Genomic DNA, 24,699 nt, shown 5'->3' on the forward strand with positions numbered 1-24,699 from the left:
CCACCAAACAACATAGAGAAGCAGAGGGGGATGGGCAAGAGCTCCCCGTGAACTCCTTTGAGACATCTAGGTTGCAACAAAACTAGGGCAGGATACATGTAAAATGGTACAAGCATGCCACGGTTGCAGAGAAAACTGCGGGATGTGCCTTACGGCTGTCCACATCACCTCAATATCAAGGTGCGTTGCCGAAACAGAGAGATCAGCCAGCACTGAGGAACCCAGCGCAGCAGAGGGGCTGGGGAGGTGAGACGCTTACCGAATGAGCGCTCCAGGACTGTGTTTTGGATACGGTGTTGCACGTCCCTTTGGTCAGCCTTTGCAAGTGGTCCAGCCATTCGTGCAAGTCCTGGCTGGTGCTGCAGGACACGGTGATCCGCTCCGTCATGTTCCCTGGGGCAGAGGATTAATTAACCATCTTTAGCAAGCAGTAGAGACCGAGGAGGAAACGCAAGGCAAGTTCAACTCAGCCCAGCAGCCAGCAGCTCTTCACTTTGCAAAGTCCAGAGGCTGCAAAAAGGCCAGGGCAAAGATGCCACTGCCCATCCTGCTCCAGGCACCCAGTGTGGGAGCTGCACAGAAAGGCAAGGGAACTGGCAAGATGAACATGCGAGGAATTATTTAATGTTAAAAGGAAACAAAACATTTCCATGATTAGCAGGACCATGACACCAAATGCCACCAGCAAGAACAGCTGCATTGCAGCCAAGGCACTGAGCATGAAATGACTGTGTATAGCTACAAGGAATGAGGTAAATCGAAGGGGAAAATTGGGAAGAACATTACGAAAGCTACCTGATGACCAGAGCCATTAATCTGTCAATAAACAAGGCACTCACAGATGCATGGGATAGATGCTGGACACAGACAGGGCACGTATAGCACAGAGCAGCGCTGCTGGGGCAGAAGATTTGTCCCACATGAAACACTCTGGTCTTTGAAAGCAGCCCAGTGTCAGAGACAGCTCAAGGGCGCTGGGAGGATGGTGCCTCAGCCAGGAGGGAGATGTTCAGGAGTTCAGACAACACATGGTAAAAGAGCAAAGCGTGTGACGCCATGGTTAGAGGGACAAGGAAGACCAGTACCTCCAGCAGCAGCTGCTGTTTGGACTGGGAGGAAGGCCCCAGGTAGGGGTCCCACTGACCTGCAATTTCAAACACGTGTTCATTCCCTTCAGCATCTTCCAGCCTTGTCAGTGTCATTCCTGTCAAAGGCAGCCTTCCCTAGGAGAATTGAGGAGGAGTCAGTGTCTGCATCTCCTTCTCAGTGCATCTTGTTCTGCTTGTTTCTGCCAATTCCTTTCTCTTTGGGAACCACCATGAAAAACTAATTTATGAAGGCTTCAGACTGCAGGAAAAGCCTGCTTTAATTTATGGATCTAGATTTCCCTGTACAATTAGGTCAAACCCCGGAGAAGAGGCTCCCGTGACAACTGAGTCATCCCTGGCTCACCTGCCACCCCTTCCCTTCACTAGGTGCAAACCCTTTTTACAACCAAGTCAGCAGGATCAACTTCCCCCGGTTTTTCTGAAAGCCTTCCCTGTCCCTCTGCTTTGCATGCTGAACTGCCTGCTCGCCTTACTCCTGCTGGTGGGTGAAATCAAAAAACCCAGCCAAATCCTTCCCAAATCTTTCCCATCTCTCTCATGTATGAAAGACCATCACTTTCCTGGTGGGTATTGATGGTTTCAGGCAACTGGAGAAAAGCCAAGCTCCCAACAGCCTGATCGCAGCCATTGAAATGGTAAAACACAAGAAATGCCGAGTTTTGGAGTGGAAATTTTGGGCTTTTTACAGTTGGCTTTATAGTAGTGAAAAATTTTCACACAACACAGAGCCGGCTGGCTGGTCGTGTGGGGCAAAACCCTACAGCTGGGTCAGGACACCTTACATACACACAGAACATTCTAGAAAACAGCATGTAGGCAACATGCTGGGATAGTGGGTTTTTGTTTTTTTTTTTTTGATTTCACAGCATTCACATTTACCAAATGCTATTTAACGAGTTGGCAGGACAAAGGCACTAAGTGTCCTGGTATGCATGGTAAAACAAAGCCCTGGTTCCCAGCCTGGGGTGTTTGCATCACAACAGAGGGGTTTAAGGAAGAAAAGGATTTTAAATTGATAAGAGATATCTGATTTCCTTTTTCACACCTAACGCCTTGCAATTTCAAATTAAGCATGCCTACCTGATAGATGAACCCACTCATCCGTGGGCTTGCAGACAGCATCAGCAAAACGTTTGAGAACAACAAGAAATATCGCTCTTCTTTCTCCTGCGGGGAGAATTTAGGTTAGGTTAGTTTGCAATGCGGCACAAGAACCTTCCTCCAGCAAACTGAACCTGTTGCAGCTGGAATCACAGCCTGTGAGAGATCACTCCCAAATCAATTCTTTGGGCTTTTTTTCCTTACAGGATCTCATTTCTGTACTTGTTTTTCCTGCATACGTTTCTGTCTGCATCCTGCTAATCCTCTTCCCATCACTTCAGAGTGTCTCAGAAGACCAAGACCTTATGTCCTCCAGCATCTCAAACAAGACTGTGGGACTAGACTCTACAGGGCTTTGTTTTACAGGTCCTTCCCTTCCCAGGGAAAAGTTCCTACAGCAAACACACAATTCAGTGATAACAGGCACTTTCCCCACACCAAACATGCAGTATGCACGGCTTTAACACCACTGGTGAAGGTCTGCGGCAAGCACTGGTGTGATGCTTTAGGACCAGTAGCAAAGGAATCCCTCCAGTTATTTCCAAAGTGCAGTCAGCTCTGGAGTGGGACGTCAAGGCAGCCACCGCACAGGACGTGGCAAAATGGTTATGCTAATGCACACTTTCAAGTCACTCTCATTTCTCAGAGTAAGTCACAGGGGGGAAAGAGGGAAATTAACGTACTATACGACATTGAGATACTTCTTTTGCTTGCAAAGTGTGTCACCAAAGGCCTGAAGCTATGCTGCCAGGGTGCCTGACTCCAAAGATGTACACAGCCCCATGGCACAGCTCTTCTCCAGGTAAAATTATTTATCAGCATTATTTGTCAGCACTTTGCTGGCTTGGAGTGAGGGTAGCTGCCACCTCGCATCGCTGATCTGGTGAGCAAGGGGGTATTTGGACATCGCACTCACCTCACTTCCCCCACACTGCACCATAACCTGGGACATGTAGATGATGTTTCCCATTGTTTTTATGTCCTCTCCTTCCCAGCGCTGGATGGATTCAGAAAGGATCTGCAGTTCGAGTTGTTTCCTCTTCCTCAGCTCCTGGCATTGAGACTGGGAATCACAGCAGGGCACTTTGTTAGCCAAGGGCAGGCGCAAACCCAAACCACCCCAGCAAAGACTGTTTCACCACCAGCGCTCCCACAGCCACATGGGCTCAGGGCTGGTCACATCAAGAGAGCAGGAGAGCCTCTTTGGCTCTGGTACACAAAATTTGTTAAAAAGAATCACACCCTAGCAATTTATGAATGAATTGATACATCAAAACATCAAAGAAATTGCAAACTGCACTGAACAAACTTTTCTTTCCAAACCAGTCCTACCTCTGAGAGTACAGGGTCACATTTTCCAAATCGAGACAGCCGCAGAGTTAAACACCTCTAATTTTGCTGCCGATTAGAGAGATTCTGCCCATTTTGCCCAAACAGCAGAGTTCTATTTGCAGCAATGCAAAGTCCCCACGAATCAGATGGGTGGATATTTTCCAGCCAAAATTTGTAAACCCAAAAGCAGGACTTGGTGCAATATTTCTGCGGGGCAGCGGAGTAGCACAAAAAGAAGCTTTGAAGGTGCTGTAATTGAAAAGATTGCACCGATGCTCAGCGGCTGGGGACTGGTAGAGTTCCACAGAGCGGCCAGTCCTTCAGCAGCTTTCAGCAAGCAGAGGGCAATGCTGACTGAACAAGGACAGTCCTGCAAATTCAAGCAGAACTTGCTCTAACCAATACCTCTACCAACGAGGAAAACTGCTGCAAAGCCAAAACCAGGCTCGTTTTTCACCAGCTGCTTGGTTTTTTCCACCCCCCTGCTTCTGACAGAGATTTTCCTTCTTTCCAGCTCAGTTTCATACACTCTTTGACTATCCAGATCCGCAGAGAAGCTGCACTGGGTATAGTATGAAAACACACAAATTTGAACCAAACTGTGGGGGCTTCCTCTCCTTTTGCAACTGTTGTGTGCTTTTTGACAGCTCCCCAAGCATCCAAACCCAGTGTTCCCGTGATGGAAATCCATATAAAATCCACAGCATTCCACCACAGTCTGTGCAGAGGCACCACTGCTAATCATGGTGGCTCCGTGGTTCCTCCCTGCCTTCCCTCAGGAGCCTCCCTGGTCCTGCCACGGGACCATGTGTCCACGGCAAGAGGCATCTCTGCCTGTCTAACCTCAAATCCGCACTGAACCTCTTTAGTTGTATCATAATTACATTCAATTACTCAACACCCAAGTACACATTTCAAGTAAAACCATCCCATCACTTACGAGCATTCCTAAAGATTAATGACACCTTGTAATTTAACTGAATTATTCCCCTATTATCTACTAGAATAAATGGAAAGGGAGATGAGTTTCTAAGTAAATGTAACATCATCGCCCTTTCCTGTTTTCTATGAACTTTGTCCTCCCCATCTTTTATCTGCGCTGCTAAGCACTGAAAACTTGCATCTGCTGCGCTGAGGAAGGAAGTTGGACCACATCTGGAGTGGTTGTAGTGAAAGGTATTCAGTGGCTACAAAGTGAGACACACTATGGCGTTTTTAATAACCGAAAAAAGCTTTGACAGGTAAAAGCTTTGTGCACATGGATGGCTTTTCCCCCTCTTTTTCATCTTGGTGCAGTAGGGCTTTGAGGGGTGTAGGAAACGCAGCTCACAGAAATAGGTTTGTTATCTCTGACTCATCCCTTCGCTGATACCTTCGCAATACCTGCAATATGGCCAATGCCTCCCAGTGCCCATGGAGCAAATCTCAGCAAAACCAAGAGCCCCTCGACGGGCTGGGAGCGTAGTAGCTCACTGCTGGCATCAGCAGCTGAGTCGGACAGCCCTGCTAACCTTTCACAGCTCGTCTCAATGAGCAAGGGGCGGTCCAGTTTCAGGTGGCAAATGCTTAGGGTATGGAAGCCAAAGGAGATGAAAGGGACCCCCCCACCACCACTACCCACGTGTGGCTTTCTGCAGCTGAGGAGAAAGTTGGAGATCCTCCGTCTCTGCTGCTGGGACCACGCAGCCAGCGTGCAATTGCCCCAGAAGGGCAGCTCTAGGCTTGAAACTCGAAATTAAGATTCTTTGTCACCCATCTTTTCCATTCCAAAAGACCTTTTTTTCTAATGAGAAGACAAATGTCAGGCTTGACTCATTCTTCATGAAATGCAGCCCTGAAATGGAGTGCTCTATTTTAAGAATTGCCACCTACCACAAGGGACTTGAAGGATGTGATGGCTTTCAAAACCTCTTCGTGATCTGCATGCGCCTCCTAGTGAAGGGAGAGAAAAATCCATCAGCCACCACCAGCAGCAGCCACCCTGTGCAGCACCCACCACCCCAGCGCACCCAGAGCTGGCAGGGTGCTGGGGGATGCAGGGCTGAGGGTGCAGGCAGCATGGGCTGCAGGAGGGGGACAAAGTCTCCCAGGTACCTTCCCCGCCACCCAGTTCAATGTGACACGGTTTAAGGCAGCTACGCAATTCATCAACACCAGTGTAATCAGTGCAAAGTGGCCAGAGCAAGAGCAGGTACGGTTTTACTTAGAACAAACTCAGCTTGCAAAGAAAATCAATCAAAACAGGCAGAGTTGCAGGGTGGCTTTCTGGTTTCACCTTCAGGAAGGAATCGTCCACTGGCATGCAAGGTATTCCAGCCATTGCCCCATCAAGCGTGCCATTTCCATGAGCATCAAAGGGATCTTCACCTCTGGGTTTAAGTCTGAGCAGAAAGCTCTTGGGCCAGGGAGGGAAATGCAGGATGCTGCCCCGTATCTATGACTGCAGCTGCATGCTAGTACTCTCCTGGCACCTCCTCCTGGATCGAGGGCCCTACATCAAAAGGTCTTCATCTTCCAGTCCTCTTGCCAAGCAAATCCTAAGGTGTCTAGGTTGTGACGGAGCTGTCCCCGTGGCTGTCAGAGGCTGCCTGGGATTGTTCACCTCTGAATCCGGGACAAGAGCTGCCCTGAACATACCTGCCCCATCTCCAGCTGCACACAGTGCAGGGAACGCTGTGGCATACATCCACATTGCACACATCCACATTGCACACATCCACGCTCTTCCCATGGCACCACAGCTTAAACTTCAACCCTGCTGATTCATGCACAAAACCCCCACTCTCAGCTTAGAAACTAAGAAAAATAGGTGATGTGTGTCCCCCCCCAAATCCACTGCTGACCCCCTAGAGAGCATCCTGCAAGGAGCATGCTGTCTGTATGGGCACAGTGGCTGCAGCCAAGCTCAGCTGTCCCTGCAGCTCAGCAAAGCCAGGTGACAGCGGGACAGGTCAGGTCTGTAGTGTGCCTACAGTGCAGGCTCTTATGCCCTGCCCTATGAAGAAAAACCCCTGGCTCAAACACAGAGGTTTTAATCCTCTGGCTGGGATGTGGATTTGAATGATCATGCCTAAGTGTGCCGAGTCATTAACTGGTAATTAATACTGAAAGGGGGAAAAAGCAAACCCACTTAAAAACAGACTGTTACTTCTGTTTTCTTCCCCTCCTGGTACAACCCCTGAGGTTTGCATCCCCGTGGCTGGAGTACACTGGCAGGCGAGTAGCAGAGCTCTACAGTCCCTGTGCGGGGGGAAATGTCCTACAGCAGATGTGACACTTGCTGAGGAAATCTCTGTTAGCTGCTCTCCCTGCTCCCAGGCACTGGCTCCTCCACCCCCGTGTCTGCGCTGGCTGCCAGGTCTCTGCCTGCCTGCACGGCTCTGCTTCCACCCAGGAGCACCAGCCTCAGGCAAGGGCTGGGGATGTGCCTGCAAGCTGCAGGAACCAGTGGCCAGGCATAGGAATCTCAAAAAATGGTAATAAAAGCACTTATTTATTTATTTCCCGCTGTGCAAATAAATACTAGTTGTAGCCTGACCTTGAACGCTGGTTTTACTTGTGCTGGAAATGGCCCATCTTTGAAGGAGCGGGGTGAAGAGCTGGCAATGCCTTCCCACAACGCCCCCCAGACCTCTCCACTGCTTTCCCACACTCCTTGGAGGGGTGGCAAGTACTTTTAGCAATGTGGTGCTCAAATACCGACAGGCAGAGATGCCGCTTGCGGCTCTGGGGGCAGCTCTTGCAGCATCAAGGGGCACAGCCTGCCCAGCAGCCCTGAAGCCCACCTACCTCCATGTGCCGCTCCAACTCCTGCAGCAGTGTCACATATTTATCCAGCCTCAGGAAGGGTTTGCTGAGGCTCGTGGTTAAGATGAGAATGCCTGGGTTGGCCGCACCCTGGCTCTCCATGAACTTCTCCAGCTCATCACTAAAAATAGAGACAACAACAACGAGGAGGGCTCGCCACCGCTGAGGGCTGTGTTTTGCTGCCTCCCCATGTTTTCCTGATGGCCAGGGCTTTGCTCCGAGCTGTGTCTTTCTAAAGACAGTCCAGCCTCCCCTCTGAGCGTCCCCCTGCTGCAAACCCAGCAGGGCAGGCAGGGACCTGTGAGCTCCCAGCCAAGCAAGACCCTGCTCCCCAGGGATGCCGGGGAGGATGCCCGGGTGTTGGTGTGCGCAGCCTCCGGGGTACATCGGTGCTGGCAGCTGGTCCCCTGGCACAGCGAGGTGGCACAGTGCCAGGCATCTGGTGGACAGCATGGGCTGCAGAGGCTGGTGCTGTGCTGGAGGATGCTGCAGCAATGCGCTGGGACCCTGCTGGGAGCCATGACGCAGGTGTTAGCGCATACATCAACTCTGGAAAACATGGCTTGCGTGTGTCAGCACATTTGCCAAAGCTGAATCTTTGATTGATTTAAGAAAAGAGGTCAGACTGAGGAACCACATGAATGAGTCATTTACAGGAGCCAGACTTTTCGTCAGGCTGAATTAAAGCTGGATTTCAGCAGGTAAGTAAACATATTGTGAGTTCCCATTACAGAACGGGAAGACTTAAACAGTATGGCTGGGGTCCTGGCTTTCCCCATCACTGCAGCGGGGACAGATAAACTGTATTAGGGATGACACAGCTGTAGCCTTTTGGTTTGGCATGCTCAGATCCAAGTGTCTGCTCAAGTGGGACATGCTGAAGAAAGATGTTATTATGGCGATCTACCAACAACTCTGCAAATCAACCACTTGGTTGAACAGCAGCTCAGTTAATCAACTGGGTAACTCCGGGTGACTTGATGAGCACCCCCCTTTTGCAATGATGTGCCCCACACCGTAGTGCCACAGGGGAACGTAGCCCCACCTGCAGATGTGTGAGCACTGCAGCAACGGGTCACATATCATCCGGGTCCTTCAGCGAGTAAGTCATAGGAGATACTACTGCAAGGGCTGAGGCTGCCTCTGTTTTACCCAAGGCAAGAGTCCTGCATGTGCAGAGGGAACCTGTGGGACCAGCTCTGAACACAAGCAGCAGGAGTTGTCCCCAGGCTGGAGCTTAGAGGCTACGCTGAAGAGCCCAAAGCCCCAGCGGTTTTCCCAGCAGCAGGATCCCATGTTATGCCCTTGCCCTATTGTCAAAATACAGGTCAAAAGCCATACCAGGACAAGCAGTAATAAAAGTGACTTTTTAAAGGAGGGATTTCAGTCTGAATCTCCTCCTCCATCACTCACCTGTGTTGCGTGAGGACGTTGACTGCCGACGGGTGGTTAGCACAGTACGTCAGGTACAGCGAGCGGAACTGGGGCATCAGGTTCATGAAACAGCCTCCCACACGCTGCTGGTTCTCGGGGAGCCTGTGGACACCAACACACCAGCCACAAAGGTAAGCCTCTTGATCGGCACCCGGCAGCTACAGCACTCTCAGGTGTCTGCCCAGGAACTACCCACTGCACGGGGACAATCCCAGGTCACCGCATAACTGCGGCACCCAGCAAAACACCCACACCTGCCACCTGGGGAGGAGGAATACGGAGGTTCTCAGGTGGGTCTGGGTTTCTGTGGTGCAGACAGTGAGTATCACAACCCGTTATCAGCCTGGGATAAGGTGTGACCCAGCCTGTCCTGTCCCACCAGCAGAGCTGCAGCTGGGATGCGGCAGCCCACCGCAGCTGATGAGGATGTGCTGGGAAGAACTGGGTGCAATGCAGCAGTGGTCCCAATGTCTGGGCTGCCCATGAATATGAGAGCAGATGGAGAGAGAAAGAGAAGCCACACCTGAATATACTTCCAATATTCAGTCTTTTCCCCATCTCTTTTCAGCCCTTCCCAAGGAGAGGCTGGGCTAAGGCGAACACGTCTGCCAGCCTCCCCGTGGGAAACCATCACCTCTAATAATCTGCTCTTTGCTCCCTGACAATCCCCATCTTCATGCTGCCAGATCTCCCACACCACATGTGTCTGCATCTTTGGTCTAGGTACACTTTCATGTCAGGTCTAGTGATGCTCTCATTCAGCAGGTGACTTACCAGTGGAAATGTCAGAGTTTCTTCTACCCTCCCTCCTCCCAAAGCACTACCTGCCTTTCTTCAAACCTGTTATTCTCTTCTATATTTAACAAGCCTAAGACAGCAGCCAGGAGGAACATCAATGAACGTGTCTTTCTATTATTTTTAGCTGCAGTCTAACAGTTTAACAACCTCACTGCTATGGCATGAGCTTACTTTGCAACTTCTTCCAAGGCTTGGTTCAGTGTTTGCTGGAACGCAGAGATTTCTTCCATGTTTCCCAACAATGACGCGATGTCCACAGCACTGAGCCTAAGAGAGTCAAATCACCAATTAGCATCAAAGAGATGTTGCTCTCAGGAGCACCCCCATGGTATTTGCAAGCAGTCCTTCCAAAAAGGCCCAAGAATTTCTCTTTCCCCAGGTACACCATCGGACATGGGAAAACACAAAATCCATGATCTGTGAGCTACAGACCACAGCCTCCCGGAGAAGATGTCTGCTGTCAAGGATTATCTTAATTGGATTTTAATCACTTAATCACACTAATCTTCTCAGACGTTTAGCTGTCTAATAGACACAGACAGATGGGATTTCAGCCAGGGGTGGGGAGGGAGGTGTGTGCACACAGAAACAGCTTTGTCTTCAGGGATTCATTCTGTGGGTCTCCCTAGGGAAGGAGGGTCCTCTAGAGCAGCCCCTCGGGTAGGGGTTCTTTGTTCCTTGAGCGAGGCTGGATTTTCCCTAGGCAAAGCTAATGTGCCTGCTTCTCTCATCCTCCAAGCCATCCTCAGAGTCACTCTCATACCACCCTCATTTAAGCCATTTGCTGTCTACAAGGCTGAGAGCACGAGAAATATTCACAGCTGAATATCTCTCACATGATGATTTGAGGAAGGGAGGAGAGATTTAAATACAGAAGCCTTAAGACATCACTCTCCCATCTTGTGGAACTGCATGATGACTAAACATCTGCCCTCTGCCCGGGATGCCCCGGGGCTGCCCAGCCCTCCCGCAGCACGCTCAGCTGGAGGGGTCCCAGCCCCAAATGCAGCTGCACGGACAGGGTCGCCAAGATGGCACCATTTGGAAGAGATGACGGTAAAGCTGAAGCAATAAGCAGGAGGTGAAGTTAACTGCACCAGGTCTTTTATGCAGGGTGAAACTATCAATAGGAGCCTGCCAATAGGTACCAGCGCGCTGCCTGGGTAAGGACAGGATGGCACGTGCTGCCTCGGCACCACACTGGCCAGCACGGATGGAAAGCACATCGGCTTGTTTCTGCAAGTAAGCCCTGACAAAGCCCCCCTGTTGCCCCCGGCATGCGGGATGGCAGCATGCTCTTCCCGAGCACGGAGGTACTCAATGCTGATGGCTGCGCAGACAGGGAAGTCACTCCTGGCTCAGCAGCAGTTTGGATTTAGCGAGAGGCAACCTAACCGCCGAGAACGTGTGTCGTCGCGCACGGAATGAAGAGATGACTAGGAGATGCGGCTTGGGCCCGAGAAGTCACAACAAGGCAAATCACAAGGGGAGAAGCCATGCAAGGCACACCGCCAGGACACATGCACGCTGGGACAGCCACGCACGAGCTTGCAGATGGGTTGGAACAGCCAGCACTGGAGCAGATGGAAAAGCCCGTCTCTAACACAGCCCAATGCCTGCACCACCACTGAGGAATAGGAAAGAGCAGAAACCTGTACAAGGTGGGCTTTTTTTCTGGTTCACAGAGAAGCTTTACAAGAAGAGCAGTAACAGTCCCTAAACATTCAAAAGCAGGAAAGTAATGAACTATGGTCGATTTTACAGGGTTCTCTCCACCTCAGATGCCCTTATATCTTACTTATCATAAGACTGGAGGGGTCTTAAGTAAGTTCCCAGAAGTGACTGTAGTTCCTTCGCATAATCTCGTTCTGTTTCCAGAATATTTTGCAACACCTAGGGTGAGAGACAGAGCACTGAGTAGATCTTTGTACTAGTGACTAGTCAAAGGAACACGACATCAGCTTCCAAGTGTGGAAAAGCACGGAAGTGTATTTTAAATCCATAAATTACACTCATTAATGCAGAACCCAAAACGCTCAGGAAAGCCCTGGGGGGTCCAATTTTGGGCTTTTACTTTGGCAACTGGGGGAGGCCTGGAAAGCAGGTGTTAAGGGCTGCTCCTTCTTCTCTGGCAAAGCATGAAGACAATGTCAGTTCAGACCTGAGTTTAGTATTTGATCCCCGAGAGGCTCATGCCTAACCCTGCATGCACAACTGGCTGCCAAGGTATGCAAACAAATGATCTGTGCATGCGTCCTGGGAGCACCGTTTGCACGAAGGCAGGCAACAATTTAAATGCAACAGTGGCCGGACCAAGGACGGCTCCTGCGGCAGCTCAAGCCAGGGCACAGCTCACTTGCACTCAAGGACGTGCCGTGTTGGGTTTGGTCCTGCTAATCCTGCTCAGCAGCCAGTTCGTCTCCAGCAGCAGGGTAGGCAAACCCACTGCCTGCACACTCCCAGTTAGCACTCCAGTTTCTCAGTGTGGATGAGCTTTGGAGACAGTGGAGGTGGTTCCCAGCTCTCTGGACATATTGTTTCTGCTTTGCTTTGCTTGAAATATATTTAGACATGCTGATGAGCACGTTTCACCTCCAGCACTGAGAGCCAGGGATGTTCACATGCAGGCATTTTAACTCTCCCACACCGCAGGGTTCGCTCTAGCCTGGACACAGCGGGAAGGTACCTGCCGCCCTCTGCCAGACCTCGCTGCTCCTGTAGCAAGGTGGTAGAGGGGGTGATGCTTCACCCCTTCTGCAGCCGCAGTTCACAGCCCGGCAGGCTGACCTGCTCCAAAGCCAAGCCCAGTTAACAAGCCAGGCTGTGAGCTGCAGCACCTGCCCCTTCTCCAAGGGAGAACACAGGGCAGGCAGCTCAGGGCGTAACATCTCCAGCCAAACCTAAGAAAGGGATCATGGATCAGAGCCCTAATTTGGCTGGCCACGCACAATGACATTCTCTCCCCATCTTTATCAACAGAAGATGGCCCTCAGTTAACGGCAGGGACTGGACCAGAGACACTGCGCTTTATTCCCCAACACTGGTCTCAGAGCTGCCACCTCTGCTATACTATCTAGTTGCCTACTTTGAGTCTCTCTCTCCTTTTGACATCTTGCAGCAACTTCCATTTGCGGTTTACTGTCTTGACAACCTTGAACCAAGGAAATGGCAACAGCTGCATTCAAATACAGAGTCACATCCCCAGTTGTTATAAATTGCTTCAATGATTTCTGAGGGAAAGAGCCAGTTCAGGAGATTAATAATATGCTACTTATTAAAATGTATGATCAGCACTTTAAAACTTACCACAGGGTAATAATTCTTTGTCAGCTGAGTGCTTTCAAGTCCTTTTAATGCTTTGGGAGAGAGTGGTTTATCTGTACAAAAAAATACATCAATAAATTACAGTGTACAACTCTCATTACTCCAGCAGGAAAAGTCACTGCTGCATCATGTCCAGCAAACAAAACTTCACCCCTGTGAATGCAAAACTTCAACGGCAGGGTTTGTTTGCCGGCTCCAGAAAAACTAGGAGCAAACCGAAGGCATGCATGGCACCGAAGGCAGCCGAGCAAGTCGCACCAGAAGCACTGCACAGCCTCTGCCAACTAACTTACAGGTTTGCTCTGAAATCCCTGGCAGTAGCCCAGTGTCTGGCACTGTTTGGAGCTACAGTGTGGCTTCACCCGGCCCACAAAATTTGGGTTTCAAAACTGGGTGTCTATCAGAAATGCTGGATACAGCATTTTGTTCCAGGTGATTCACAAAGCACTTGAAGCCAGCGCCAATCAAGACACTGAACCCTGATCCCCGCAGTCATTTGCGATACAAAATCCTTCTCTGAACGAAGGCAGATTTGAGCACAAAGCTCCCACAAACCTGGAAGTCAATTCTCATCTTCTTCTGCATTCGCTAAATCCCTGTGGATGCCTCCAGCATGGTACGCATGTGCACGTGTACACACACACACACACACACACACACACACACAAGTCCCTGCTCCACTTTTCCTTCCCTAGAGAAGCCTCTTCCCTGCCAGCAGCATGGCTTTGCCAGCTCTGCCCGCACCGGAGAGCTGTGCCGCCAGCCCTGGCCACGCTGCACACCTCGTACCGATACGCCTTTGCACCACGCAGGACAGCCGCCTCCTTGCTCCCTGCCATCACTCACAGAAGGCAATTACTTTCACACCGATAGCAAGGCAGAAGCTTGGAATTGATAAATTTAGCCCCTGGAAACCGCAGCTTAATGTATTGTCTAATTATTGCCCTTGTAGAGTTTCCTGTCACTTTCAGCTGGGAGCTCTGCGCCTCATTCAAAGACTCGGAGGAGCCTTGCTCCACGCAGCTAGTTATTTCCACCAAAGGGCACGCTTAGGACACACCGGAGGTACAGACACTGCTGAAAAACAAGTAACTCCATTTAGAGTGACACGTCTCACGCTTCGGAGGTGAGGAAAGCAGCTTCCGCTGGCTTGCAGGGAGGCGTCCCCCCGGGTGCAGCCCCTCGGCAGTGGTCCTGGGGCAGGAGAGGGTTAGCTGATGGTGCCTGCCCCCATCATTTGCAATCCAGCCATGCCTCCCGAGCAAGCAGAGACCAGGGGAGCAAACCTTCCTCCCATGTGAAATGGGTGCTGGTGAGAGGGTTTCAGCGGAAAAAGCTCTGCAGGTAAAAAAAAATCTGCCGGGCTCCTACAGTCAGGATCAATTGGAGTCTTGCCCTTTGCTTCAATGAGGTGCCGTTATTTCATGCAGCTCCCATCTGATTTTCCCCATAGGACTGAAATCTGATCTCCTTTTTTTGAAACATTTCTCTTCTCCACTCACTGACTTAATTAGCGATTCCTGGGTTGTGCCAGACAAGCCTTCAATCTCTGCTGCAATGTCCTGCTCCAGCTCAGACATCATTTCCCAGAGGGAAACGGTGGGAGATGAGATATCCTAACAATGATTTTTTCACTTAGAATTAAATAAAATCTGGCCTAATTCTGAGCGCTCACTAATTTTATTCTTCCCTCCTTTGCTTTTTCACTTGCAAGCATGGCAGCGAGGATGTCTAACGGGTTGTACATATTGCAGCCACTTTGCAGGCTGCTGCTGATGTCCCACATGTCTGAGGCCAGGGCTGATCCTGAGCCATGAAACCAGCACTGAGCGTAGAACTGGTCTCTGCGCAGGGTAAGCCCTCAAGGTGCATTAAGGAATTAAGTTGGATTTTGTAAAAAACCAAGTTTACTGTCACACAACGGCCTCAGAAGCACAACGGGGTGAGCTGCTTGAATGGATATGTAACACTACAGGGCAGTCAGCCAGGGGCATGCCTCGTGTCATCACCACCCCACATCTGGTTAGAATCACACTGCAGAAAACATGAAGGACACTCAAGACAAAGCTCAATAAAGGCAGATGTCATCAGATGGACCGTCCCCTCCCTCTTCCCTTCTCATTATCGTAGCAGAAGACGCATCTGGGGGAAAACGTACTGTGTGAAATCAGCCACCACGACAGGCAAAACCAGGGAACCATTCCCTGCGGCCACCTAGTTTTTGTTGGCTTCCTCACTGTGACCACGAGCACCCGTCCCACTGCCACCAGAAATGGCAGGATCAAACACAAATACAGCGCCTGACCGAGGTCTCTAACAAAAAGCTAATTCTTTGCCCAGACACTGGAACGACCTGGCAGCTCCCCAGGACAAAGGGGACCCACACAGCCATCTCCAGCCTCATCCTCCGGCAACGTCCCCGCTCCTGCGTGGCTGGGGGGAGCCATCAAAAGGCACGATGCGCTGGGGAAGAGGGTGAAGCAGCTCTCAAACAACTCATGCGAAAGACTAGGCTTTACCCTTCTGGCCTTGTTCATCCTTCCATTAGTCCTGCTGCTTTAAGGACACAAACGGTCCTTACTAAATAGCAGCAATTTCCCAAAGGCACAAGGATCTACGCTGCATTATACCGCTGTCATTCAATCAGCCCTTGAAAGCAATTTGCTTACCGGTGGATTTGATTTCTCTGACGTAGTTGCTTGGGAACCAGCCTGTTTTTCCATTCAAGGTCCCTTCCCACCAGCCCCCTTCTTCAACCCGGGTGACATAAATAATGTCTCCTTTGTTAACGGAGAGTTCATCCTCATTGGTCTGCTTAAAATTGAACCTGGCCTTTACCACCAGCTGATGACTGCCATTCTCGGTCATCTCCTAAGGAAAGAAACACGGGAAAACATCACTAAATAGTCCAAAAAAGCAGAAACCACTAGGACAAGCCATTGTTGTTCTTTGTTGTGACAGCTGTTTTTTCAGTATTGCTTGTTATAACAAGCAGTAACGTCTTGCTTTTGTGCAAGCGCTCCCACCAGAGGACCACAAGGTCCCTTCCCAAGCATTAATTTCGTTTCACAGCCCAACGGATGGCAGATAAGAATCGCTCTCCTCATGTCACAGAGAGGAGCACCGCGGTTTGCAGAAGCCGCAAGACTGTCTCCAGCCGAGGCAGCAAAGCCATGATGGAGATCGGGGGAGGACAAAGCCCCCCTGGCATGCTCGACCCAGGGGTACCACTCATACCCCTCTACCCCCACAGCCACCAACCCCCTGATGAGATGTTAATTAAAGTATACCACAGGCTTGGACTGCCTCCTTAACACCCGCGCTGACTGTGAAGCTGTGCCGTTGGAGTCAGTGTGGGGACCTCCAGCCACAGAGCTAAGAGACGACAGATGTGCACATGGCCCTTTTGACGGCTGATCTGGTGAGGCAAAAACAACATCTGAGTTTTACCCATCTGTCCACCATCCCTCTGCATCACAGCAAAGCAAAGAGTAAAGCCTATAAAGAAAACAAGAACAGGGCACAACAGCTGAAAGAGCATCTATCAGAGCAAGAGAGCAAGTGCTCTGCATCTCCAGTGCGGGTACTCCTAGTCAACAGCGAGGATGGTTTTGCTGGGCTGGGTTAACCCTTCCATGCTGGAAGAAGTTGATTTGCATCCCACGGCACTCCCAGGTTATGCCACCTCTGCAGCCACACATCCACCCACAGTATTTTTTTTTTAAATCCCCCTCAAAACTGTAGAAAATTAGAATAATTCTCAGCCCAATGCTGTCCAACTGTGAATGTTTCTGGGATCCAAGTAAGCACTGTTGAAGGTGTTTCGAAGTTTAGCTCGCAAGTGAGCGCTCTCAGGTCACCTCCACAGCTGCAGCTTAGGGCTCCCCGCCGAGCGGGGAAGAATGCTGAACAGCTGGTCAACACAATCGCTTCTCTATTTAGATAAGTCCGCCTGGGTTCATTATACAGCTGAAAGAGGCTAGGCACAATTTTGATTACTGTTCGTGGACTGCTGCCATTAGCCATGTGAGAGAGGGATTCAGACCACGCCGAGGAAGGACAGGACTGTCACCCCCAGGAGACAGACAGCCCTCGGAAAGGCTCAGGTAGCCCCAGCAGCTCTTGGCGTTGCCTCCTTCACACGCTCGAAGCTCCTCGCTTTCTCAAACTAGTCTCTGGGCTTGTTCCTGCCACCGCCTGCCTGATGCTGGAAATAAATCAGTAATCATGAAAACCAGACATGTGTCAGAGCAGCAGCTTTGTTTCTATATTATTACTCAAAAAGCTGCCAGAAGGTAAAAAGTTTCCTGGTGGCAACCGCCCTGTGCTGAGATTGAGTCAGTGGCCTTGTCACTATGAGCAGTCCCAGCTCCTGCAGGACCTGGCAGCACTCAGCCCCAGAATCCTGCTTGGGTGCTGCAGAGCAGCAAAACCCATGGGATCCAAGCCACCCAGTCATTCCCAGTACTTCTCTGCCACTGTACCTCACACCACGCTGTGGGACAACGCTCAGATCACCTCCCTTCTATATGCCATGGTGCTAAAATGCAACCACAGCAGATATTATAATTTCAGCAAACTGTGAAGCCCTTTTAAGATTTGCCTTGTAGATTCAAGAACATTTCTGTATTCCAGAGCTTTTGTTTTCTACCTGTAGCGTGGACCTGGCATGCCCGTGGACCTCAACAGGAGGACAGAGAAGAGTGTTTTGCAGGCATGACCGTGCAAGGTTCCCTGGGTGATGTTCGGAGTTGTTCTTTGAAAATGCTGCAAGAAGAGACGGTGATCGCGCCACCAAGCATACGCAGGAATGAGAAAACATAAACTCTGAAGCTGCTGTTCCCCCATTCTCCTCCAGTCTGAGTGTCAACATGGAAAAATCATTCCGAAGGGGAAGTTTGGTGGGAGTTACAGGAACTCAGTTGGGCTTTCACTCTCCCCAGAGAATTTTTGTTTCAATAGAAAAACACCGCATCCTTAGATTGGGCCTGGAGCGACACAAACTGTGAGCTCCTGGAGAACAGACTTGCTTTGTCTTTCTCCAACGCCTTGCACAATAGGGACCAGGTCTATGACTATGACTTCCAGGCGCCGCTGCCTTAAAAACCCTTAACCAGACCATACCCACACACCAGTCCGCCCAGACCACGCTCCAGTGACAGACAACGCTGTCGGTAAGTGTTGTGTGCTCTCAGTGAGTCAGTTTTCTCTCTCGCCCTGCTCCTTACACAACTGCCCGATGACCGCACGGTGAATTCCCATCTCCCTGGGCTGCAGCAACAGCAAAACCCTCTGCGTGGAAAACTCACTTTGCAGACACAAAGTGGGGTTGTTTTTTTTCTCTGAAGCATCCTGATATTTGAGCAGGAGCGGTTTCGGCTGCTCCCGGCGACTCCCAGGCCAGGAGGGGTGGCTGGCTGCCAGCGCGAGATGCTCTTCCCCTGATTCCTTCTAAAAAGGGAGGGTGTAAACCGCGAGTCCAGACTTCTCCGCTTATTCAAGCCATCAGCAACAGTCCCACGGAAATGACTCGGTTACTGTAGATTTTATGCTTCTCCCTGCCCCTCCCAATCTTCCAAAGCTTTTATAAATATCTGCAGCAACCTAGAAACAAATGTAAAACTGACTTTGACAGTTTGGTAGGGAAGTGTATCATTTATCTTGCATCGTGACAGCGTCCTATTTTATTCCTGGTCCAGCATGGAACACTGCTGCCATATGTTGCTTAAACTATGGTTAAAATAGCTGGGTTTTCTGCTCACATTCCTACACTATTTTTGGCAGATGAGCCTCATCTGATCCAGCCCAGCTGGTTTTCCTCCCCTGCCCTCTCTTTCAGATAAAAGCATCAAGCTCTGTGTTGCTGTTATTTGATGGACAGCTGCTGGACTCTGTCTGAGTTAATTTGCTACAAACGATGCCTCTAGTTATTTGCATAACAAGATCCACAAAGACTGAAGGATTTGAACTTCAAATGGATCCTCACAAACACATCACATTCCCACAGTGTTTCTTTATCTGTCACCTGCTTCCCTTTGCCTCCAGCAAGGGTGTTGGGATGCAGCAGCTCTGCGGTGTTGGGATGTGCAGGCATGCCAGAGCCTTGGCCATAGCAGGAACTGCAGTAGCCAGTACCAGGCTTGTCCTGATGCTCCGTTCAGCCCTCGGCCTCTGGCAAGAGGGACAAATGGGACCATCTGCAGTGGCAGTTTGTAGGACACAGGCTCCTGCTTCTCAGGAACTTGGCCAAGCCACCAAAAAGCAAACGTTTTAGGCATGTATTTATTTTACCCTGTACTTTTCCCAAGAGTGCTCTCTGACGGAGCAGCTAATTATATCACAGGCATTGCGCTTTTAAACATTTAAACAGAGAAAGCATATGTTCAAACAGATGTTTGCCATGAAAACAAGAGGATCCCAGCTTCCCTATAGCCTGTCGGTAACGTGTGCTAGAAATTATTCCCCAGCAAAGCCACGTCCCGAGCCTTGCCCAGCGACTGCAGGGGTGAGCTGGGACACGGGTGGCTGCACGAATAGAGTGGGGGCTGTAAATAAGGGCTGTGACAATGGCACTGGCTGCCCCATTGGCACACACCCCCATCACACCCCTCCAGTCTGGCAATAGGCAAGCACAGAGGCAGAAAATTTTCTCACTCTTTTTGCTTTCAGAAAATTGAAACTAACATCGATCATAATGTCAGCATTTGCAAAGGTTGCTCCTGGACTAGGTAACCTGCATTTTACATCCCCCGTCATAACAACCTGCAAGGGCTTTCTACATGGGGTCACCGGGTGCTGGCATTTAGGGGAGCGGTAGGAGGCTGTCAGGAGATGTGCTGCAGCTGAATTACCGTGCACTGACTTCTAGGGAACGAGCTGGCGGCAGAGCTGAGTGCTGGCTGCAGAAAGGCAGTCCAAGAACCTCGATTTCTTTACAGCAACATTATACACACACATACAGGAGTGTATGTACAAATATATACTATTACTATGATTATAATACATTATATAGTATCAGATATATGTCGTTATTTATATAACATATACCCAAAAATTCACACAACACTCATGTGTAAGTATAGTATATATTTTATATACATCTGATTTTATAAAACCTGGCATCAGAACAGAAGAGAACAGAAAAGAGGGAAAAGGGAGAAAACGGTCCAGTCCCAGCAATGAAGTTGTTCCATTGAACAACCTGAGCAGCCTCTGTACTAGCAGAAGAGAACCCAAAAGCAAAAACTAAGTTGAAAGAGAACTGAAAGAACCGAGAAAACCACTGCAAACCAAAACTAGGCAAAATGCAGTAAGCCAACAGAAAAAACATCCCATGACAGGAAAATCGTTGGGTTTGGGGTTTAATTTTTTTCGCTTTTAATTGCCTAAAATGTAACTTGCAAGAGGGGAATTGAACTCTTCTCTTGATGTTGGATTTTGGTGGATCAGGACTCCGTGCAAATCCACTTGTATGACAGGGGGCCATAAAAGCTTTCCACCCTGCAAACTCTTCCCAGGTCCATGCACACCTGCTCCTCATCCCCCAGAAAAGAGACCCTGGTCGTCTCACCCCTCCCCAGAGCACCACACTGTCATCACCCTCCCTGCTGAACTTCTCCTTTCACAGCCTATGTGGACAAATATCAGTTTAAAAGAGCCTGTGGGGAACAGCTATGTATTTGGGATGGAAACAAGAGGAGCTGATTTGCTTTGCATCAGCAGCCCACTCCTGCTCCCAGGGAGGCAGGACAAGCCATCACCACCCCGATTCCCAAACCCAGGAGCCTCCTCCATGGACCAAGGGAGAGGAGAGAGAGAGAAACATCAATACAATTGACTGAGCATGTGGCAACTGTTTGTTTTGACATTCAGTAAAGATATTATGCAGATGGATCTGTTTTTCCCTTCAGCTTTAAAACGCACTATTTAAAATCTGCTATTTGCATTTTGGGAGATGCATGCTCATTTACATTGAGGCTCCTTTACGATGACCTACTTTGAGGTCCCTTAATACTGTCAAAACTGAGCAGAGGTCCCTTAGTGTAAAGCGATAACGTAGCTCTGCAAAGTGCATACAGCAACTCTGAAATGCCACGTTTAAACCCGGAGCTGGTAGAAGCGTGAAATATTGATCCCACTGTCCAGCATCAGGCATCGGTGCCATCAGCACAATCTGCTAAGCCTCCAGAAATCATCATAAACTAGGAATTACCAAAAAAATAACCCCACCCCAGCATACAAATGAGACAGAAATTGAAAAGACCACAGGAAAAAAAAAATGTATTTTTCTTACCTTCAGTAGCTTTATTTACAGCTGTTAACGTACTCAGGACCTTGGAGAACTGTTCTCCGGTGTACAAATCATGTGGATCAAACACCTGTGAAAGAGGAACTTGGTCAGTTGAGCTCGAAACATCTCACTAGTGCTGTCTGAGCAGCCCACGTCGCTGGAAGGTGACAGTGAGGGTTAAGCTGCCCCTGTGTCTCTGCAGGGAAAGGGCGTTTATTCAGGGCTGACAAGTCCCATTTCCTTTATAGCGAGTGAATTCCTGGGGCGCAGGTGGCAGGCGGCATGGGAAGGGCAGGGGGACCCAGCAGCGTTTGGAGACAGGGAAGGAAATCAGTGCAATCTGCAGAGCAGGAACTCCTCTGAAAACCACGGAGAAGGTTATTGCTTGCCTTGAGGGAAGGAAAGATTTTGCTGCTATTTTTGTTATCGAAAGCTGAAGAGATTGAGACTGTACATATATATGTATATATACATACACATTTACTTTCCACAGCACAAGAAACATACAGAATTTTCTGCTGTTGCAGTATGGCATACATAACACATTCACATTTTTTACAGGAAGCCAAAACCAGTTATTTTATGTGCAAAAATTTCACTCTAAAGAATTGTGTGTTGCTAAGCCTCAACAGCAAAACAGATACACATAGTGAGCAAGGGCTTATTTTCTATGACTGGTAACGTGAACCTTGTACACCCAGCCCTTCAGAAATCACCACCAGCACAATGAGGGTCAATCTGAGTTTCCAAAACACTGCAATCCCCTCTAACCCCTGAGAAACGCCCTCAAATTCATATAGACTGTATAAATCCAACCATTAATGAAACAAAGACAAGCAATACAAAAAACCCCTGTTACTGGTACCACCAAGGCACTGCCTCCTAACCCCCAAATACACGTCTTGCAGAAGGAGACCACAGATCTGCAAATCCAACGAAGAGGAAAGATGCTTTTAATGCTCTCCTGGCAGACACCATCTACTTAGAAACACTTCCAATGCACTAAAGAGCGTATCCTGCTAAACAAGTACATGGGTCTTAATTACCTTTAGGGTAGTACTGCCCTTTAAAATGGCCCTTTCTTGCTTTCCACATATAGCTCCTTGAATACACTTGGCACATTTCAAATAGGAAGGGGACTGGCCTCTTCCGCAGCCCTGGATGCTCGCGGCATCTCTGCCTTTTGACAGACACATCAGTGCAGCAACAAAGTCGAACATGGGCAGTACAAGGGATGCTCTTTGTTGAGAATATATTTCAAAATTGACTCAGCCCCTGAGCACTGGGAAAAAGGCTTTACCCTAAAAGAAATTTAATCCACGCTCAGATGGGGAACAGCCTGCCATCATTACAAATGTTAAAGTCCTTAGCTCCACAGCTCTGGTCATATCTACCACTCTGCACATTTTGGGGACATCCCCACCTACCTTGGGCTGTTTCCAAGCTGATCTATCTCCTGCGCTCGCTTGGGTTTGCTCCTTGGGACCACACGGACCCCATCCCCTCTGCCAACTGGTGTGTGAACTAGTTTTCCTGCCTTGCAATTGCAGGCAGCGCTATCTGAGCATCGCCTCCAGCCCTAGGCAGCGATGTTAGAGGCTCCGTGGAAAGGGAGATGGTAACGGAGAGCCTGGGCGTGCGCTGACCCTGTTGGCAGCCGCTGGAGGATGCAACCTGGAGGATGCAAAGTTACCGTAACACGTCTTCACCCTTCTGCAGAGCAGAAGAGGAAAGTCAACAGTGAGGCTGGGATGTTTGCGTGCATGTCTCTGGTGTGTCATTTTCTCAGTCATACCCTCTTTCTTCCCCTTCAGGAAGTCCAGAAAAACAAGTCCTGCCTTGAATGAAAGGCTTTCTTTTCTTTTTTTTTAAGGTACCAAAGGAGTAAAATACATCCCTGATCCTTCAGTGCACAGAATAATGCTGTAAGCTCAGAGTCAACAGACTGAAAAAGTATAGAGGAAAATGGTAACAAGAGCGATATATAAAAAAATCTAGTACAACAGCAAGCAGTAACTTTTAGGACTTTTCTGCATGGAGAAATTGTCTGGAATAGCTACTGTGGAACAATGGCTATGTGGAAAACTCTCCTGGATCAGCTACTGTAACGTAAATGCAGTCTGCAGCTTGTTCCAGAATAAATTAACCATACAAAAAAAGTCTTCATTTATGAGCTAAACATTACTTTTCCCAGCACGATCCATCCATAATTCCACTCCTAACTAAAAGACAAGCTGTAAGGCTAGAAGAAAAACAGAGGGGAGAAAGGCTTTTCTGCTCTTGGGTCATGGAAGATCCTGGTGGACGTTAAGTAAAACCCTGCTTAAATCTACGGCTGTCACCTGAGGATCTCCATTAAAATGCTTTTCCGACTTTTCATAATCACAATACTGCAGCTGCCCTGGGTGAAACGCTCTGGCTGCTCCATCGGACATCGCACCGGGAGGGAGCAACCGTGCATCGGGGGAGAGCAAGCCCCGCACCGGGGGGGGGGGGGGGGGGGGGGGGGGGGCGGTCCGTGCAAGCCCCGTAGCGCCAGCGCTCCTGCCGGGACAGCAGGGAGGCGAGGAGCGGCCGGTGCTCGCAAGGCAGCTACCAGAACACCCGGCTTTTCGGGAAGGTCAAGAAACATCCAGCCCAGGCGCACCCAGCAAGTTACCGGCCCCCCAAATCCCGGGGCCGGGCTGGGAGGGGCAGGAAGGTCGGGGGAAGCCGGGCTGCGTGTCAGCCCGAGCTGCTCCAGCGGCACAAGCCGATCCCGCCGCCAGGCAGACCCCCGGCAAACCCCCAGCTGGGGGCAAAGCCCAAAGCCCGGCGCGACCGCGACCCCCGCAAACCCGAGGAGGAGGGCTGGAGCCCACGGTCCCACGGCCGCGGGGTGCCCGTGCCCCGGGGCTGCGCCCACCGGCCGTGCCGCTGCCCGCGGCGGGAGCGGGGCGCCGCCAGCTCCGCCAAGCCCGGCGACACGGGGACGCGCCGGCGACCGGGGAGCGCCCTCGGCGGCCGCAGAGCCAGCCCTGCCGCCGGCCCCCCGAGCGCAGACGCCGCGCCGGCCCCGGTCGCTCACCGCCGGTGCCGCCATGCCCCGCACCCCGCCCGCGCTCTGGCCCTGGCGACACCAGCGCGGACACGCGTGGGTGCTGCCCGGCGGCGGTAACACCCGTGGCTGCTGCCCGGCGACCCCCCGGGGGACACCCCGCGGGACCCCCCGCAGACGCCGGAGGGGCCGGGCCCGGTGCCGGTGCCGCGGCGCGGTGGGTACTCACGGCGGCGGGCGGGCGGGCGCGCAGCCCCGGGGCATGGCGGCACGGCGGGCGGTGCTGCGGGCCGCGGGGCGGCCGCTGCGGCTCTGACCCGGAGCCGGATCGCGGCGCGGGGAAGGGAAGGGGAAGGGGAAGGGGAAGTGACAGGCGGCGCCACCGCCCCGCTCCGCCCCGCCGCCGGTGCCGGTGCCGGGCCCGAGAGGCCGCAGCTCCCTCCGCCGGCCGCGGGCGGGAGGCGCGG

At 50.7% G+C, this 24,699-nt stretch overlaps 1 protein-coding gene across 5 annotated transcripts in view; it reads right to left on the reverse strand.

Moving 5' to 3' along the window:
- The window catches only part of ARHGEF6 (Rac/Cdc42 guanine nucleotide exchange factor 6), a 40,673-nt gene that overhangs the window by 9,836 nt on the left and 6,138 nt on the right, over positions 1–24,699 (reverse strand). For 3 of the 5 annotated variants that reach the window (XR_005107443.1, XM_037407793.1, XM_037407792.1), the window contains exons 3-15: positions 21,199–21,283; positions 16,196–16,323; positions 15,575–15,776; positions 12,888–12,958; positions 11,380–11,474; positions 9,753–9,848; positions 8,763–8,885; positions 7,332–7,470; positions 5,415–5,474; positions 3,127–3,273; positions 2,190–2,276; positions 1,145–1,223; positions 260–393 (exon numbers count right to left, since the gene is read on the reverse strand). Coding sequence is in view for 4 of the 5 variants with exons in the window: in XM_037407793.1 (XP_037263690.1) it covers positions 260–393; positions 1,145–1,223; positions 2,190–2,276; positions 3,127–3,273; positions 5,415–5,474; positions 7,332–7,470; positions 8,763–8,885; positions 9,753–9,848; positions 11,380–11,474; positions 12,888–12,958; positions 15,575–15,776; positions 16,196–16,323; positions 21,199–21,283 (1,446 nt within the window). In the remaining variant the exon portion in view is untranslated. Of the gene's footprint in view, positions 1–259; positions 394–1,144; positions 1,224–2,189; positions 2,277–3,126; positions 3,274–5,414; positions 5,475–7,331; positions 7,471–8,762; positions 8,886–9,752; positions 9,849–11,379; positions 11,475–12,887; positions 12,959–15,574; positions 15,777–16,195; positions 16,324–18,214; positions 18,437–21,198; positions 21,284–24,461; positions 24,574–24,699 lie in introns of those variants that run through there. The other 2 variants (XM_037407795.1, XM_037407794.1) reach the window with 2 other exon arrangements.

This window comes from Falco rusticolus, chromosome 14 (assembly GCF_015220075.1).
Source record: "Falco rusticolus isolate bFalRus1 chromosome 14, bFalRus1.pri, whole genome shotgun sequence".
Lineage (NCBI taxonomy): Eukaryota > Metazoa > Chordata > Aves > Falconiformes > Falconidae > Falco > Falco rusticolus.